The sequence below is a fragment of the Cottoperca gobio genome, chromosome 14, assembly GCF_900634415.1.
Source record: "Cottoperca gobio chromosome 14, fCotGob3.1, whole genome shotgun sequence".
Classification (NCBI taxonomy): domain Eukaryota; kingdom Metazoa; phylum Chordata; class Actinopteri; order Perciformes; family Bovichtidae; genus Cottoperca; species Cottoperca gobio.
This window is the reverse complement of record NC_041368.1, coordinates 11,891,456-11,909,275: the sequence shown is the minus strand read 5'-3', so window position 1 is coordinate 11,909,275 and position 17,820 is coordinate 11,891,456. Positions and strand designations below refer to the sequence as shown.

At 39.0% G+C, this 17,820-nt stretch overlaps 1 protein-coding gene across 2 annotated transcripts in view; it reads right to left on the bottom strand.

Moving 5' to 3' along the window:
- Positions 1 to 2,372: 2,372 nt before the first annotated feature.
- LOC115018861 (roundabout homolog 1-like) overlaps positions 2,373 to 17,820 on the bottom strand; it is an 86,659-nt gene continuing 71,211 nt past the window's right edge. For both annotated transcript variants that reach the window (XM_029448104.1, XM_029448105.1), the window contains 21 exons: positions 17,055 to 17,260; positions 16,882 to 16,963; positions 16,618 to 16,786; positions 15,814 to 15,980; positions 15,591 to 15,712; positions 13,647 to 13,881; positions 13,346 to 13,467; positions 13,018 to 13,189; positions 12,099 to 12,296; positions 11,392 to 11,418; positions 10,257 to 10,296; positions 9,903 to 10,057; positions 8,785 to 9,141; positions 8,578 to 8,697; positions 8,350 to 8,485; positions 6,972 to 7,124; positions 5,991 to 6,442; positions 4,829 to 4,969; positions 4,510 to 4,731; positions 4,266 to 4,420; positions 2,373 to 3,522 (listed from right to left, as the gene is read on the bottom strand). In XM_029448104.1, coding sequence (XP_029303964.1) covers positions 3,508 to 3,522; positions 4,266 to 4,420; positions 4,510 to 4,731; positions 4,829 to 4,969; positions 5,991 to 6,442; positions 6,972 to 7,124; positions 8,350 to 8,485; positions 8,578 to 8,697; positions 8,785 to 9,141; positions 9,903 to 10,057; positions 10,257 to 10,296; positions 11,392 to 11,418; positions 12,099 to 12,296; positions 13,018 to 13,189; positions 13,346 to 13,467; positions 13,647 to 13,881; positions 15,591 to 15,712; positions 15,814 to 15,980; positions 16,618 to 16,786; positions 16,882 to 16,963; positions 17,055 to 17,260 — 3,446 coding nt within the window. In that variant the 3' untranslated portion in view covers positions 2,373 to 3,507. The remainder of the gene's footprint in view (positions 3,523 to 4,265; positions 4,421 to 4,509; positions 4,732 to 4,828; positions 4,970 to 5,990; positions 6,443 to 6,971; positions 7,125 to 8,349; positions 8,486 to 8,577; positions 8,698 to 8,784; positions 9,142 to 9,902; positions 10,058 to 10,256; positions 10,297 to 11,391; positions 11,419 to 12,098; positions 12,297 to 13,017; positions 13,190 to 13,345; positions 13,468 to 13,646; positions 13,882 to 15,590; positions 15,713 to 15,813; positions 15,981 to 16,617; positions 16,787 to 16,881; positions 16,964 to 17,054; positions 17,261 to 17,820) is intronic.

The window sequence follows — 17,820 nt, the reverse complement described above, 5'->3', positions numbered from 1 at the left end:
ACCGTTAGCGTGAACATATGGACATACGGTGGCCTTTAGCTAACGTGAAAACTCGAAAAGCCCCATCTAGAGACAGATTTTGGCTTGTTCGTTCTGGGCTACTGTAGAAACATGGCAGGCTGTTCTTATACACTTTTTGTAGCTATATCTACAAAAAGTAATGCACTATAGGGAGGAACAACACCAGACTTTCACCCAGGGCACCGCTGTTCATGTCCCGTGTGAAACCAGATTTAATTTATTTGTCACTTAACTTCCAAACTTAAGTAATGTTACGTGTTCATTCGTAGGAAAATGCACAACAAAAATGAGGAACAGCTTTTCTTATCATATAACCGGATGTATGAGGATATGTTGCACATGGCCGACTCCGTGGAAGAGGGGGACCCACTCCCTATGTAGATATGAAGGGCTCATTCTAAGCTAACACAAACACAGTGATTCTTAGTTTCAGGTGATTATACACTAATGATATCCTAGTTTTGAATATTTGATTCCATTTCTGCCAATAGATCCCCCTAAATCCTACACACTGCTCCTTTAAAATATTAAGTATGGCTTCTTTAAATGTTTTGGATAATTTCATTGAGGTCAAACACCAAACAGGAATCAATAACAAATTAAATATATATTTTTAGTGGATTTATCCTACAACAATACTTACCTTGGTAAAATCAACAATGAATATTCTTATAATTTCTAATTCAAATCTAAAAGCAATCAGACATGAAACACACTTTTAAGTATATGAGAAAAACCTAACAAAGGGCGATTTGAAGGCATCATATTGAAGACAAAATTAACATTTACCTCAACAGTGTATCAGGGAAACTTGTTAGGGAAAGTTATCTTGAAGGACCACAAAGGTCACATTAACTACTCACCTCACTTATCACTGCTGAGTGGAGATGATTCAAGATCAACCTCGTTAATAAATGAGTTCTGTGTAATTATAAAATCAATAATTATTTGTGCACTTACTGTGCTAGTTAATGAATAGTCAAACTGACACACACACATGCATTGAAAGACATCTGGGAAATACTTTCTTCCCTTCAGCAACACACAGCTGCTCTGTTGATGAAGGTTCATAAGTGAGGTTAATTAAACAGCATGTCTCATCACATCCTCACTGTTCTCTTTCCCCCCCGTCTTCCTCATCCACATCATCTCACAACCGCAGAGCTGGAGGGGTTTACCTGTGAGACGAACTGACGGCATAGAGCAAAAATAAATAAATAATCAGGAACCGAATAAAAGAAAACATGAATTAACAAATATCTTTGAAGATGTTTAATAATAAATAACGGAGCAAATATTCAATTCTTAAGAATGGTCGGCCTTTTGGAATACTGCAATATAAATGTTATTAGCTTTTAAAACATACCACATTTTATAGTCTAAATCACAAAGAATATTTTCCTTGATGCCATTTCTTTGGTGCAGTTTTTTTTCACATCTCGCGAAAGGATAATTTCACATTTTATAAACCAAACCCATTCAATAATGTTTAATGTAGAATAAATGTAGTGAACTTACAGTATTATGCACACGAGTAGTTCTAGAAAGGTTATTCTCAAAGCCTCACTGTATGTGCGTCATTTGCTTCAAACTTCTCAAGGTCTTGAAATAACAAAAATGTAAATTCCATTACTTATACAGGAATTCTGTGCTCTGTATGTGTTCAGGCTAAAGGTGAAAACAGGATTAAGACACATAATATTCATCATACTGTAAAAATGTCTTTGAAAATGTATTTTTTTGCTCGTATTGTTAAAGTTCCGATGTTAAAACACCTTTGTGAGTCACATGAGTGAGTCCCCTCCTGGATGCCCATTATGTGGTGGTACTGATTTCCCAGAATTCAGCTGATCGGGAGGAAGCCTGAGAACCAGTTCCAAACAACATAAACAATTAAAATGAGACATATAGTTGGAGAAACAAATCTCACAAGGAAATGTGTATGAATATCCTCCAATCAGCTCAAGGAAACATTTAGCTAAAACAGGGTTCCCGCAGGTTCATAAAAAGGCTTGAAAGGCATTAAAATCTGTATTAAAATGTCTTAAATCAATCTTTCAGTTTTAAAAATGCAAAGACACAGGAAGTAGGATTGTATTTTTCTTACATAGCAAAAACTATCTATCTATAGTAAATTATTATTTTTTTATTTAGAGAATGCCTTTCATATTAGTCAGGCAGGTCAGCATAGTGGAACCAACAACACTTATATGTTGTGTGTGGCTGGGATTTTTTTTTGCCATTTTTGGTTACTCATGATTGAAAATCAGGGTTTCATTTGAAACTTCAGAGGATAGGCGATACAGAATTATGTTAAAAGAATGAGTGAAAAGATTATTAGTTATCGTTGCTTAAGGAACAGCAATATTTATTCAAACAGAGTAGTTAAAGTGACATATTTGTTCTATACATAACTTACAGAATAGGGCTGGACAACATGACCAAAATGTATCGCACAATGCAAATTTAACATTAGAACTATAAATAAACAACATCAATATATTTTCTTAATACATACATTTCTGTGCTTTCTTGTTTCTCGTATTCGTCCAGTTTAAGGTTGATGAGTTTGGGTTGGTAAGAGATTCAGATTAGAAATTTGATAAATTATGCGTATTGTCCAGCCCTGCTCAAAAAGGTTATGGCCAAGGTCAAGGGAACACAGGGCTAAATGACATGGACTCAGTGGTGAAAACAATAAATGGAACCAGTCCACGACCGGGTTTTTCATCATTCCAAAGCAGTCAAGATGTTAAGTAAAAGCTCCCACAGGTGAATCTGCATGCAATTCTCTCAGTACACACAACACATCTGAATGAAAGCAGCTCAAATGTACGCAAAGGAATGCACAATCACAATCAACAATCAATGTCTCAGCCTGAAGTGAGCTGATGAATTAACAAGACTCCATAGACTGATTTCCTCCAGATTGAAATTCATAATAATAAAGACTTAGAAGAAAACTAAGTGATTGTGCTTTTATAACCAAAGTAGGACAAATAATACAAAGACAAGATGTACATCACTTATAAAACATTAACACTGTTATATAAAATTTTAATTTGAAGCACTTCTGTGGCAGTAAACAATTTCAAGAATTTACAAGATGGCTGGTAATGACTGAATATCAATTACAGTAAAAATAACAAGACAACTGACAAGCAAAGATCATGTATGGGCCGCATCAAGCAGTCGCCATGGACGATATTTGTGTAGACACTCACGGCCGCCATCAAATGTGCATTCATCTTACTGTACTGAGCGACCTCCGGGAGGCTGGTCACCCAAAAAGCAGACAAATTGATGTCCACAGACTGAAACATGAGGGTACTTTCTTTTCTTTTTTCCAACACCTAATGAGAAATTTTAAGTAGAAAACAATAGCATGTATTGTGCAGTATTGTTAGTCTTTTTTCCGTCTTGTAATGGTCAAATTCCTTCGTCTGAAGCAACTGAAGGATATTCCGTTTGTGCTCGCCTCGCTTCTTAGCTTTTCAAGAACTGTGGAAACAAAATAGTGTCATTTATCTGTCCTTGCACTTAATGTACTTATATTGTTAGTTAACTTGTGTGACAGACAATAAAAAGTAACACTTTCTATGAAGCCAATTTCTATAATGCATTACAAGCTGTTTATAGCACTAACTAATGATAGTTATAAGCATATTCATAATGCCTTATAACAATAATAATAAACAGATGATAAAGCACTTTATAATTACTTATAAAGTCAAGCATCACTATACTTTATAATTGCTGGTCACTCACTAACATTTTATTTTTGTAAGGTTTATAGTGTATTATAATTCCCGTAGCTGTAACACATTATAATCTTTTTTATAATGCATTATTATGTGATTATAAGTTAGTTTAAATGGGCTTTGTTTGCTTTAAAAAATATCTTTAAATATATTCAAGAACAAGACAATTAATATTCATGTTAACAATGACCACCACGAGTAACTTATAACCAGCTTGTAATTCATTATCTCGGCTGAATACCTCTCAATGGCCACTTAAAGTAACTTAAATCACATTATAATGTGTTATAAAAATGTGTTATAACTATTGTTATAAAGCATTATGACTATTTATGAGTGTATACAGTGCTATAAGCAGATTATCACACATTATAAGTATATTTATATCTCATTATAGACATGGGTGTCATAGAAAGTGTTACTAAAATACATGTTACAGAATACCAAATAACAAAAGAATTTTGATTCCTGATTTTGATTTACCTTTTCCACCTGTCCTGTCGGTGCCACCTGTCCTCCCTGTTTGGTCCTCGAGTCTCCACATGACATAAAGCTGGATGAATTAGTGTCATCAGGCTCCCTCTGAGCTTGACCTGATGGGAAAGAGGGACGACTATATAGAAGGACATCCCCGAATTCTGTAGGAGAGACAAGTAAGAAAAAGATTTTATTTGGCCGGTCCACTCAATAACTTATTATGAAGTATGCTATAAAATCCATCCAGTACCTGAGTGCTGTCGGCTTTTGCTGCTTCCTTTTCCTCCGAGTGGAGTCTTGTGCTTATCCTGGCTCTCTCTCTGCTCAACTGTAGCCTCCTTGGCCTTGTGAGTCCCAGTGCTGCCTCGTCGACCCCGGGCATCCCCGGAGCCCATCCGAGGCAGCGTGGCGCCCCTCACTTTATAGTCACCGTGGGACATCTGGCTGGAAAAACTCAGTGGCATGCAAGTGTCTGGGGACGCAGGAAAGGACAGAGGTCCAAATGTTAATGAGTTATTAGGAGATAAACAGGAACAAATCTCTAATCTCATTCTTGGTTCAGAATTTACCATCATTGAAGACGTCTTTGGGTTGGTAGCCCTGTTGACCAGAAAGGTTCTGTTTATGTCTTCTGGGTCTTTTATGTGTTATTGCAGGACTCATGTTGCTGTCTGTTGACATGGGGCTGCTGGGCCGCTGGTGCCGCCGGCCTGAAATCATCAGACAGATATGCAGCACAAATATTTAATGTTTAGATCACATAGAACTGTAAATGTAACAGTAAGCTAAAAGTTGATACTAAAATACTAGCCAGGTTTCCATGCACAGCCATGCTAACATCGGCGTGCTTACATGGTCAGAGTGGCAATGACATTTTTACCTGATGACAGAAGATGGGAAGTCAGGGAATTACCAAAGTTATTACAATTCCTCCTGTGGAAACATCTATACAAACTGTCATAACAATCCATCTGATAGCTGAGGAGATATTGTACTCAGAACAATAAATGTCAACCTCATGGAGGCACCGCAGTCACTATGATACATCGTCTGGGAATTATGAATGTCTGTACAAAGGTTTATGCCAATCCATCAAGCAATTTTACTGAATGAAAGAAAATAAAACCTTCACCTGCTGATGGTGCTAGAAGAAAAGTTGAGGGATCACAAAATTCATTAGGATTCATCCTCTGGGGCCTTCAATACCTGTATCTAATTTCACAGCAATGAATCCAATATATATATATATATATATATATATATATATAACTCATGTTGGTGCCTAGAGGGAAAAGTCAAGGGATCACCACCACACCAAAAACATGCTATTCCATCACTGTTATGCAATTATCACTGCCATGTGCAATATTCACTTTTACAACTTTTATCAACGACTTTGTACTTATACTACTTTTACTCTATTTTATTCTATTTAATTATTGTGTACTCACCACTTTACGTTCTTGTTATTTTGCTGTAACAAGATAAATTTCCCCGTTGTGGGACTAATAAAGGATTTCTGATTCTGATTCTGATCATTAAATTCAGTTTTCTTCATCCTCTGGGGACCATGAATGTCTGTACAAAATGCAATCCATCCATCCAGTAGTTGATCTTTTAGTATCGACCAAAGGACAGAACGTCATTGCCACCCCTAGAACCATGGCACTAGTGTAGCTAATAAGTTTAGTAACACAAAATAAGACTTTTCCTCCCCAGAAGCCTTCTCACCTGACTCCTCTGGGTATCTGCACACGCGCATGCCTACGGTATCCCGCGAAGATGCCACTGCCTGGTTGAAATCTCCATCTGTAAAGAAGGATCCTTCCGAGGTGCTGACAACACTGGACCTGCCAGATGAGATGTTGTCCTCAGATGCTGAGCCCCAGCTGTTAACCATGGACCCTGTGACCGATCTGTCCAGATCCCCGGTGCTGGAGGCTGGGGTCTGCTCCAGCCCGTGGAGGAGCAGCTTGTGTGGAGAGGGGTGGTGCAGCTGGTGCTTGTGCTTCTGCCGTTTGTGGTGTTGGCTGTAGTGACTTTCGGCGAGCTCCGCGTCTGCCTCTTCCTCTGCTTCCTCCTCACTCTCATCTTCTTCCTGTACATCGGTGTCCATGCAGAAGGGTATAGAGCTGTAGGTGTGTGTTGGGGAGAGAGGACGAGCGTGGCTGGTGATGTGTTGGCTGGAAAGTGCAACAAAAAAAAATCACAGTCACAACAAAGAAATGTGTAATGTCAGTTAAAAATGGTTGAATGTAATCAAAATGTCTCATATCCGACCCTTGCTCTCAATCTGCCAGGGTGCTAAATGCCACCACATTACTGCTAACATATTGACATTACTCAACTTCACCATACCCTTCTTTTTTCTTTCTTTGTTTATTTAAGTAATATTGTTATCCTTTTAAATATGATTACGATTGTTATTTATTTGTATTATAATCTTTCTTTTATCTAATTGGCTACTAATTTGGGAGAAAAAATAAAATGTTTTAATTAAGTCCTCCTCGAAAGAAAACCAAAAAAAATAAAACATTTAAATTAAATAACTGATTGAGTGTAGTGTCAGTAAGGTTTGAACTGGTTACCTGACCTAGATATATATATAAAAGAAATATAAAAAAAAGAAAGAAAAGGAAACCAAAAAAGAAAAGAAAACCAAAAAAGAAAAGATTGATTGATCGTATTGCCAGGAAGGTTTAATCTGGTTACCTGAGGTGCTCGGCTCCATCGTGCAGGCCATTGCTCAGGTCTCCCTGTGGAGTTGTGCTAGGAGGGTGACTATAAGACACGTCAGGAGGGGATGAGGCTGCCCCTCTAACTGGGGGAGTAGGGCAGCCTTCTATTCTCTCGTCTGGATCAAAACTGAAAAGAAAAGGACAACTGACGTGAGGTAATGGCTAAAGGAATGAGGGGTGCTGGCAGTCCTCACACATTAGTTACAGCCCATTAGACATCAGTGCAAATCCCTTGGTCCGCCATCAAAACACACATTCTCATCATAGAAAAAACGAACAAAGATGAACAATAAGCTTTCTCCACCATCTGGTTTTTATTGCTGAAATGCTGCACCTCTTCTTGAACGCATCCTTGTTTCTGTTCTGTTCATTGTGCATTTTATGAAGTAATTTCAATTATATAAAACCTGCTGTCACAGTAAACAATCTGACAATGACGAGAATCTTAATTGTGTAATTAGTCTGCTTTTGGTTGTGACAATAAGGCCATGTTTTGATAGAAGCTTTGCAGGCGTTCACAACATTGTGTCTGATAACTTCATCAGACAGGGTTACTGCAGGTTTCAACAAGTTCAATTTAAGACCATGTCGGATTACATTTAACACCTATTTCAATTGTGTGGTCATACTGGCAGAAGTTTGAATGATAATAAGTCTTAGATTTACTTTAAGTACACCGATTTACTGGCATGTTTAAACAGCACAATAGTAATATATAATAGAAGTCTAAAATCTAAATCTTAAGGATCTGGTAAAGCAGCCTGACAGTCACCATGGAGATAGTGACGCACTTCATGGATGTGCTGGAGTAAAGTCTGACTGGGGTGGAAAACCTTTATTCCTATTGTGGTTCACTTCTCCCGCCGAGCAAAAATGTGTACTTTCTGAGTATTTTCAGGTAACAAAAGTGTAGAGCATTTATTTATTTTTAATTTTTTTATAAGACAGAAATCATGATCATAGTATTTTTTTTCTCTCATTTTACCTTGTTGGGCTAAATTATCGCAAACTATTTTGATAATAAATGAATTGTTATGGTCATTTTTCATGCAAGAATGTCAGACAATGCTGTTTACAGCCTCTCACATATGGAGAAGTTCTGATTTTCTCTGTTTTATATTATGTTTAAGTAAATATCTTTGGGGTTCAAACTGAAAAAACAAGACATTTAAAGACATCGCCTTGGACTTTGTGAAAATGGGATGGACATTGTTCACTATTTTCAGACTTTCTTTTAGACTAATCTAGGAAATAATCATTAGTTGCAGCCCTAGGAGCTTGGAATGCCCTTGTATTAGTTAGTGTGCACTGTATATAGGTACATGCATCTGTGTTTGTCTGTTCCCCCTTACCTCCTTTCCATAGGTAGGCTATACTCATCACAGTCCCAGGCATTAGCATGAGGAGGAGGCAGGGCTTCTCCCCAGCTTACTGCATTATGTTTTGGGATCTTTGGGGCCCGCGTTCCTTTCTTTTGATTTTGACTCCCTGAGAAATGAGAAGAAAACATCAAGGCAAACACCGACTTATGGCTCGCCTCATTAAAATTCACCGGTGTACAGAGTAGCCGTCGGCCTTACCCGCGGTGCTGTTGCTGCCTCTGTCGGAGCTGTGGTGCGAGCCTCCTGTGCTGTGATCACGGCTCTGGTTGTAGGAGATGGTTTTAGGATGGATCATTCCTTCACTTCCTTGCAGATGATCTGAAGACGAAGAAGCAAGAACATTTGCAACATCTTTCTGTTTTTCAAACAGATGGTGGAAAGCAAATCAAACGTGACCCCGTTTACCTTTGTTTAGCATGTTTTGCTCTATTATGTTGTACTGCATCTGTGCCGCCATCTCCTTTGGTATCGGAGGCGGGTTGGGCGGCTGTTTCCAGCAGTGCATGTCCAGAGGTTCTGCTAAAGCCCCACCGACGGCTGCCTTATTCTTAATGCTGGCCTGAATGAGCTGCGTGGTGGCGTACGGGATGGGTTCATACGTGGCGGATGGATCTCCTCCTGGACTCGCGTAGCACAAGTTGGAGTTGTTGAAGGTTTTAATCTCATTGAGCTTGTTGGAGAGGTTCACATCGCTGTAAATGGCCGTCTGAGAACCAAGCTGTTTGCTTTCTGGATGGCTTCCATAGTTAGCTATGCAGTCAGCTAAGGAGAACAAGAAACAAAGCAGCACATGAACACAGGAAGTCACAAAGCTTCAGCATTGCATACACAGTGTGTATAAGATCATGGAGTTTTTACATTTGAATAAGTTGTATCAACTGATTCAGTAACAACACAAAGGCAAGACAAAAGGTAACATTTATTCACACTAAACTCGCACAAATAAACTCAATTCTAAAATAATAATGCTGCCTGTTACATAAATAAAACTGGTAGGCTTAGGCTAGCATAACTAACTAATTAAAAAAATAAATTTTACACAAAACTTACACTGTATTTTGTGTTACTTTTCAAAGAAATCACACAATACTGCTTGACACAACTTTGACTTTGTGTGTAGGATTACTGTCCATCAGTAGCAATATCTTTGTTTTTAAACTGATTTTCAGAAGTTGTGAATCGGTTCAAAATCTTGAACCCCTAATTGATATCATGCTGATAATACACATATGATAATATTGTCTATATTGTAATTCATTTGCCAGAAAACAGTCAAAACGCACAATATATATAATATATATAAAAGATATATTTGATTTCAAATGTATAGATATTGCAATAATAATCGTTATCATGAATTCTTTAGGTTACGATAATTGTGAAAATCTGATATTGTGACACTGTCTTGCACTACATGCCTCTGCAAATTGCCCCCCCTGGACAAATAAAGTGTTTTAATTGAATTGAATCTCAGAGGCTCCTATAACTCCTGAACTATGACATGAGCTCAGTCTTGCACTGACCTGGTCGACTGTATGTTGTCATGTTGCTGTCACTGGTGCCGTTGCCATTATTGCAGCAGTTGATGCTGCAGTCCTTGTGATTGGCACATGGATTTGGCCAATTGTCAGGCAGCCACAGCTGGTTGAGAGGTTCACCCATGCTGAGAAGGCCAGGTCTGCAACAATGAGGACCACAGAGCTGTCAATCAAACCCTGCCCTTCTCATAATATATCGCTGATGGATGAGCATGGGATGGCTGCACAGGGTTCATCTGTTTGGAGCAGGAAGACACCTCCCCCTAGTGTCTCCACAGTGCAAGTGCATTTCTCCTGACAGTCTTTTATGTAACACAAAGGGACAAAAATATCACTCACCTGCCTGCACCGCACACTGATTCTCCTCTCTGATAAGCCACTGCAAAGAGAAACAGAAAAAGAAACATTAAACCTTGAAGAGCTGTGAAAAAGAGGAAGTGCCAAAGGAAGAAGTTATGCAGCAGTTATGAAAGGCAGGTAGAGATTCTGAGCAAAAGTCAAAAGTCTACACTTCAACACATGCTTCTATCGACGGGGCACAAAGTCTGACTCTGGGGTTTAATGTGCATGAAGACAATGCAAAAATAATTTCCTTTACCAACCTCTGCATGACTGATTTAGAAACACTGTTTGAGACAGTGTCTCCTCCGCCATCAGTAAATCATCAAACAACTAAAACTTCTCCTGTAGAATTCATAACATATTTTCCTTATTTAATCAAATTAAAGAATGAACCAGCATATTGATGTTTGTGTAAACACATTGTTGCTATATTTTGATCAGCTAAATCCCCCCAATTGTACATACTGGTACTCCAATCATGTACTGTGTAGGTAGCAACGGATGCTGTTTTATGTTCTACGAGTAGACCTATGCCTGCGCTTACAAGGCCGACAATGTATCAATTATAGTATCTCACAGAGCCAAACAGGGAAGACTACCACACTAACTATTTTTATTTATGTAAATTCACACATTTGCGTTCTCTCTCAGAAACAAGGACATGCTGCTAACTGCTGATAAATGCTGTTGTTAAGTGCATTAAAACTCTTATTTATTTTATATTCATACGTTTTTTGAATATCTGTGAACATTTATTTAGTTGATAAATGTGTCATTATTTTTAAATAAGTGCACTGCAGACAGAGTACAGATCTAGTTGTGTTTTATCAGATGTAAACGAACAGGCTGCATTGACCATTGAAAAACCCATATCAGGTGACTTTATACTTTAGAGCGAGAACTTTTTAATTGCAATATTCTATATTGAGATGTTCGCAGACTCCCATTCATATGTTCTTTCAGCATTGTGCAATCTTTCAGCTTCCATACCGTTCTACCTTTCTATATGGAAAATGAACAGGATTACAAGAAACAGGGTGCAATTTCATCTTGGGATGTTAGAACTAAATCAAATACAATAACTCAGATCATTTACTTGCCAGATGCATAAAATATCACAAACTGTAAATACCTGTAGGTGTAAAGGTGAACGACGGGACTGTAAGGACAGACAAAGACAATGAATCAAATAAACTTCACCATTACAGTAGCTACTGTATGTGCCTGGTTAATAACAGCGTGAGCTTTTGACGTGTCTATTCAGGTTATTTCTGCCGTGTGATGGACATCTCGTCATGTCAAAAACTGTTGTCAACAAACATTTAAATAACCACATGCCTCTTGCCTCACTGCTGCCTCTAAGTGTCCAGGTGAAGGTTAATGGGGGTGACAGGCAACCCGAGAGAGAGAGAAAATAACAGTGGTTGTAGCAGACATGGCAATGGCAGGTTGACAGGCTTGTGCCTCTAAGATCTGTGCAGCGTCGAAGAAATGACACTCTACAAATGAGCGACTAAAGGTCAACCTTTGACTGTCTACATAGTCTTGAATGCAAATTTGTTTCTTTGTGTCAAAGGAAGATTAGACGGGAATATTTTTCACCCTTTGATGTGATCTGCTTATCAGCCCAAATGATTCCTTAATATCATTGAGATGAAAACTGCTGTTGAGTGTGGTGGCAGCATGTCTTGATCCCTTTTACAATCATAACAACCTTTAAATGTACCCACAAAAACTACATGATGACCTTTTTTGCGGACGCTCATTCAGGCTGGTTATATGGTTTGCATCTTTCATCTACCATTCTAAAATATACACACACAACAGAGGAACACACACCCTTGCGGATGCCGGTGTATGTGCTGCTGAGGCCACTTCTCTTCTTGCGGTGACGGTAGAGCCACACGCTGAAGATCATGAGGATCAACCAGCAGGTGGCGCCAATGCCCGCGATAAATGCAGGCTGCCTCACCACGTCTGAGATCTGAGACAACGTGTCTCTTTCCTCACTGATATCCATCATCTGGCCTGCAGAGTCTAACCAGTAGAAGAGAGACAAAATTATATGTGTGCACAAAATCAACTGCAATGATGTGCAGAAAGCAGTGGTGGACAGAAACTAAGTATATTTAATCAAGTACTGTGTTTAAGTACAATTTTTAGGTACTTGTAAATTACAAGAATACTTCTATTTCCTGCTACTTTATACTTGACATCATCTCAGAGGCAAATATTGTACTTTTTACTCCACTACATTTATCTGACAGCTTTAGTTACTTTGAAAATTCCAATTCAGATTACTAGAAACTAAAAATCATCATGTAACATTATAGGTTAGGATAAAACTTTATTGATCACTTTGTGGAATACACAAGCTACCCGGCAATATATATCGCAATAAAAAAAACTCCGCCTTCACCAGCAGAAACATTAAAGTGATAAACACATGTATCAATAATCATAATCCAATAATATACATATTATTCTTAAATGGGCCGTTGGGCAAAACGAGCACTCTTACTCACTACTTAATACTTTTGACTTTAAGTACTTTGCTAATACTTTTTTATTTTGACTTGAGTAAAGTTTTGAATTCAGGACTTTTACTTGTAACAGAGTATTTCTACACTGTGATGTTACTTACTGTACTTACGCTAACTGTGTAGTGGAACAGAGGCTAAGGAACATCATAGAAGTTGCTGTCACTGTTTTTAAACCAAGTCACTAACAAAAAACTTTTTTCTGGCAGGACTCTCACCTAATTGAAAAAAAGTGACGTCGCTCTTGGCCCCAGGTCCGGCAGCATTGCTGGCCGCAACCTCTACGCTGTAGCGAATTCCCGGCGCCAGACTGGAGATGAGCACAGAGAAGGTGGAGCCGTCGACCGACTGATTCACGTGATACCGACTCTCATTACCCAGGCACCAGATCTGTCAAGAGAAGGTGACGACAGGGGGCGACGTTGATTTAGGGACTCGTCTGACTACACAAGAGGCATCATCAAAGATGCGATTTACATTTGAACTGTAATACACATGATTCAGAGCATGAGTAACAGGAGAGGGCGGGGGCCCTATTTTCTTCACCTTGTACTCCTGAATGACTCCAGATTCTTCCCGTCCCGGAAGGGGTTTCCAAGCAACGAGTATGCTGCTCCCATTGGCATCACTCTTTGTCACTGTAATGCCCTGGGGTGCTCTGCTAGGGGCTACGACAAAGAGGTTTACAGTTATAGACACATGCAGACATAAACACAGGTGTGGTCTGAATCTCTAGCAGCTTTGCAAAAAGCAACACCTGGCTTTTGAAATGAAAGAGTTGCACCAATCTTATTCAATACCTCTCAGCTGATACATTTAATATTGCAGAGCAAAAGTTCTCGGTCACCTTCTTCCAACGTCCTGACCACCTTCACCTCGCTGTCGGCTCCCTGGAACTCATCGAAGAAGGGGCGCACTTTGAACTCGTAGATGGATCCTCTCTTCAGCTGACCGATCACTACCCCGTCCTCCCGGGGGGCGTGCACCTCCACGACACTCCACTGCCCCTCTGGCTGGCCGTGCTCAGCGGACGCCCTGTACAGCACCTTGTAACCCTGGATGTAAGGGGACTGCTGCTCGACCTGGTGGAGATGCAGAGATACAACTGCATAAAGCTGCATGAATGTCACAACATGTAGCTGTGGATGAAGTACTCAGATATTTTACTTAAGTAAAAGTCGTAATACCAAAGTGTAGCAGCACATTCAAAAGTGTTCTTAAATAAAAGGTATTAGCATCAAAATATACTTAATGTACAACCATTTAAAATAACTCACTCTGCACAATGGCACATTTCAAAATAATTGATGCATTAATGTGTTCATCACTTTAATGTTTTTTTATGTTTTTATATACGGCCGTGTAGCTTGTGAATTTCACCAAGGGACCAATAAAGATGTATCTTAACCTATAATGATACATAAGAAATAATTTGTTGAATTTGTCCATTTTGTATTATTAATCTGAATCTGAATCTTCAAAGTAACTCAAGCTGTAAAAAGAACAATATTTGCCTCTGGGTTATATTGGAGTAGAAATATAAAGTAGAAGGAAATGAACATACCCAAGTACAGCACAAGTACCTTAAGTACAGCACTTGAGTAAATGTACTGACGACATATGACAGTGAGATGTGTGAATGTACTGTAGTTTTTATTGCTGTAATGGAAGTCAAATCTGAGGTTTGCAATTATATCTGCATCGTTAAAACATACAGAAGTCATCTTTGGTGAAGGTGCAAAGCCAGTAGGATCTGTTAAAACTCAGTTAATTCATTTTTGCCTTCAGGTTGAGACAGATGAACATTTCTTCATAAATGTGTATCCGCACTGTAAACCCCAATATGAGGTCATTAATAGTTTCCCCTCAACATACTGTAGCTCTGGTTAAAATCAAGCCAGGAGAGGACTAAGCACTTTCCATTTTAAACCACACAATTATGACAAAGAATGCCTTAAAAGATTTCTGTGTGTACACACATCCAAACACACACGCTCACCCTGAAGAATGCTGCAAATAGATGCCTGTGTGTTTGGAATAAGGCACAATGTGTCACCCCAAAGATACATGCACTTCTCTGTGTAGTGGGTTTATTCTCTGCTATTAAATGTTTAGCGAGAAAAAAAAAAGTCATTTTAGCATAACATAAATATTTTAGCACTTCACTTCACTTTCAATTAAGGCAGTTTTTAGCATAGAAGCTCCTCTTGCCACAACTGCTTAGATCTCTATGATTCACTATATCTCTGTTGAAAGTGTATTCGCTCATTCATCATTGACAGGTTTTTTGTTGAAGACAGTTAAGAGAGTAGAAGTCTGCACTATAATAATCCCTGATAAAAAAAACTGTCAGCACAGTAGAGCTGCAACAATAAGTTTACTATAGTATACTATATAATCGCAAACTATTTTGATAATATATTAATCTTTAAATACTTTGCGATGCAAAAAAGGTTCAAATATGGAGATTTCTTGCTTTTCTTTGTTTTATATCATAATAAACTGAATATTTGGGTTTTTGACTTTTAGACCAAACGATTGATCGATTAATCAATAAAATATTCGGCAGATTAATCGATAATTAAAATATTCTTTAGTTGCAATTCTACAGCATAGACAATCTTGTTTTATTTTTAAAACCATTACCCCTTGGCTTTTACATAATTTGTTAATATGCAGTCTGTGTTTACATTTACTGGTAAAATTGCTCATTTGACCTTTTCCCACATTTATCCTAACTCTGACATAAGAGTACATGTAGCAACACATGTTGGCTGTGTGGCCCCCTTACCATCCACTGCACCCTGACAGCAGAAGACGAGAGGACGGTTGGCGTGTGTAGGTGGATAACCACATCTCCCAGCTCCCTCTGGATGTGACGGTGATCCACTCCCTGCATGGTGGACGCGCTGTCTGTTGGTACAAAAGCAAGGAACAGAAGTAAAAACAGCAACAATTACGTATTAATTTGTACTGAAATTGGAATGAAGAAGCACTGAACAGCCCACACCGACCTTGTGTTCTGACAGAGTCAGAGATTGGACTGGGGTCACTGAGGCCATAAGCATTCACCGCTCTGACCATAAAGAGGTAGACAGTTGCAGGCTTCAGGTTCCTCAGTACAAAGGTCTGTGAGTTTATATGCTCAGCGAGGGTCACCCATCTGCTGCCTGATGTATAACTGCAGGGAGAGGGGAATAAATGACAACATGTGTACGCAAGGAAAGTCATAATCTGTTTATAGCACTGTATGATTATAATTATTAGCATTCCTAAATATTCAGAATGCTTCATAACAATATTCATAACACATTATAAAGCAAGTATCATAATACTTCATAGTTGCTGGTCACACACGGAAGGATCATAATGTTTTATAACTTCCATAGTTGTAATACATTATAATCTTCATAATGCACAGCTTTGTTGTATACTTGATTCTGATTGGTCAATTATGGCATTCTACGGTGGTTCTTCATAGCAGATCAATGTTTTGAATAACAGACATTTGCTATGGACGTAGTTCTGATCTCTGAACGCGGCGAACAGATTATTTGTATTAGCAACATTTTTAATAAATTAAATAATTTTTAATCGATATTTTGTGTGAAAATATTGATTATCGTTATCCCACACTTATAATGCCATATAACACATTATAAACATGTATTATACGCAATATAATCACATAATGCATTATAAGTATTTTTATAATGCTTGTAAAACAATGTGAGGGAGTGATGAAGTATTAGGATACCTATCGTATAAGTCATATACAGAGGGTATAGTTCAAACATGCTATGTATTACATATCTAACCTGAATGCCTCGATGAGGTAAGACGTAGGTGTTGCGCCAGCATTGGGGTTCGTTTTCCACGACAGAGTGACAGAAGTGCGGCTGATGTCAGTCACCTCAGGTTTAGTGGGAGTGCTGGGAATCAGGTTGGGGTCTATCGGCTGACTGGACTGAATAAGAACTCCAAACTCTGCCGCGGAGATACCAACACATCCTTTAAAGTTCACTACACAGGACTCTTCAGCATATATTAACACCCTTTATGTCTCAATTTGTGTGACTTACCCTCCACCTGTAAGTACGCTGTCCAGGAAGCCTCTCCGTTGGGACTGGAAGCTACACAAGTGTAGAAGCCTCTATCTCCCAGCTGAGGAGAGGAGGCAGATGTTAGAGGGTTGGCTTGGCTCAGTGCAGTCTCTGTAACTGCTAAATACTAACTGACGTGTTACGCTTCCTACCTTAGCGTAGCGAATCTCCAGTGATCCCGTGTCTGCTATGGACATGCGGGAGTCCACCGGAGACACCACCACACCATCCTTCTTCCAGCGGACTGTCGGAGGTGGAGAGTCAGCCGTTTGGCAACCCAGGAGCACTGTGCTGTCCACAGGAATGGTCTGATTGAGTGGGCCCTGTCTAATCACAGGAGGAGGGTGGTCCGACCCAGCTAATGAAAAAAAAGAAGAAAAAAAGTAGTCAAAGACGAATAATGTTATTACTTGCCTGATGGCCTTATTGCATACTGTATATGAAACATGTGCGTGGTTCACACACCATGCCCCCCATTTTCCAGTATGATAATGGACCATCGTCCCAAAATACAACACAGCACAAGTTAAGGAGTTGCTCACATCAAGAAACTAAAATGACTGCCTTTAGACTGATTGCTTTCACCAACAGGTCAATTTGCAGTTTACATCCATGTCTGTCCAAAATGTCATCACTTCATGATTTCATCCTTTTAGACATCTGTGTGAAATTGTCATAATTAGCATATGAATGATTTGGCTAAAAACATGTTTCGAGAGGTCACAGTGACTTTTGATTACCACAATCTAATCCGTTCATTCTTTGAGTCCAAGTTGGTTGTGCCAAACTTGAAGAAATGCCCTTAAGGCGTTCCTGAGATGTTGCATTCACGAGAATGGGACGTACGTACAGATGTATGCATAATCCGAAAGCTTCATACTTCCAGCCACGACATTCGCCTACACGAAGATTGTCGTC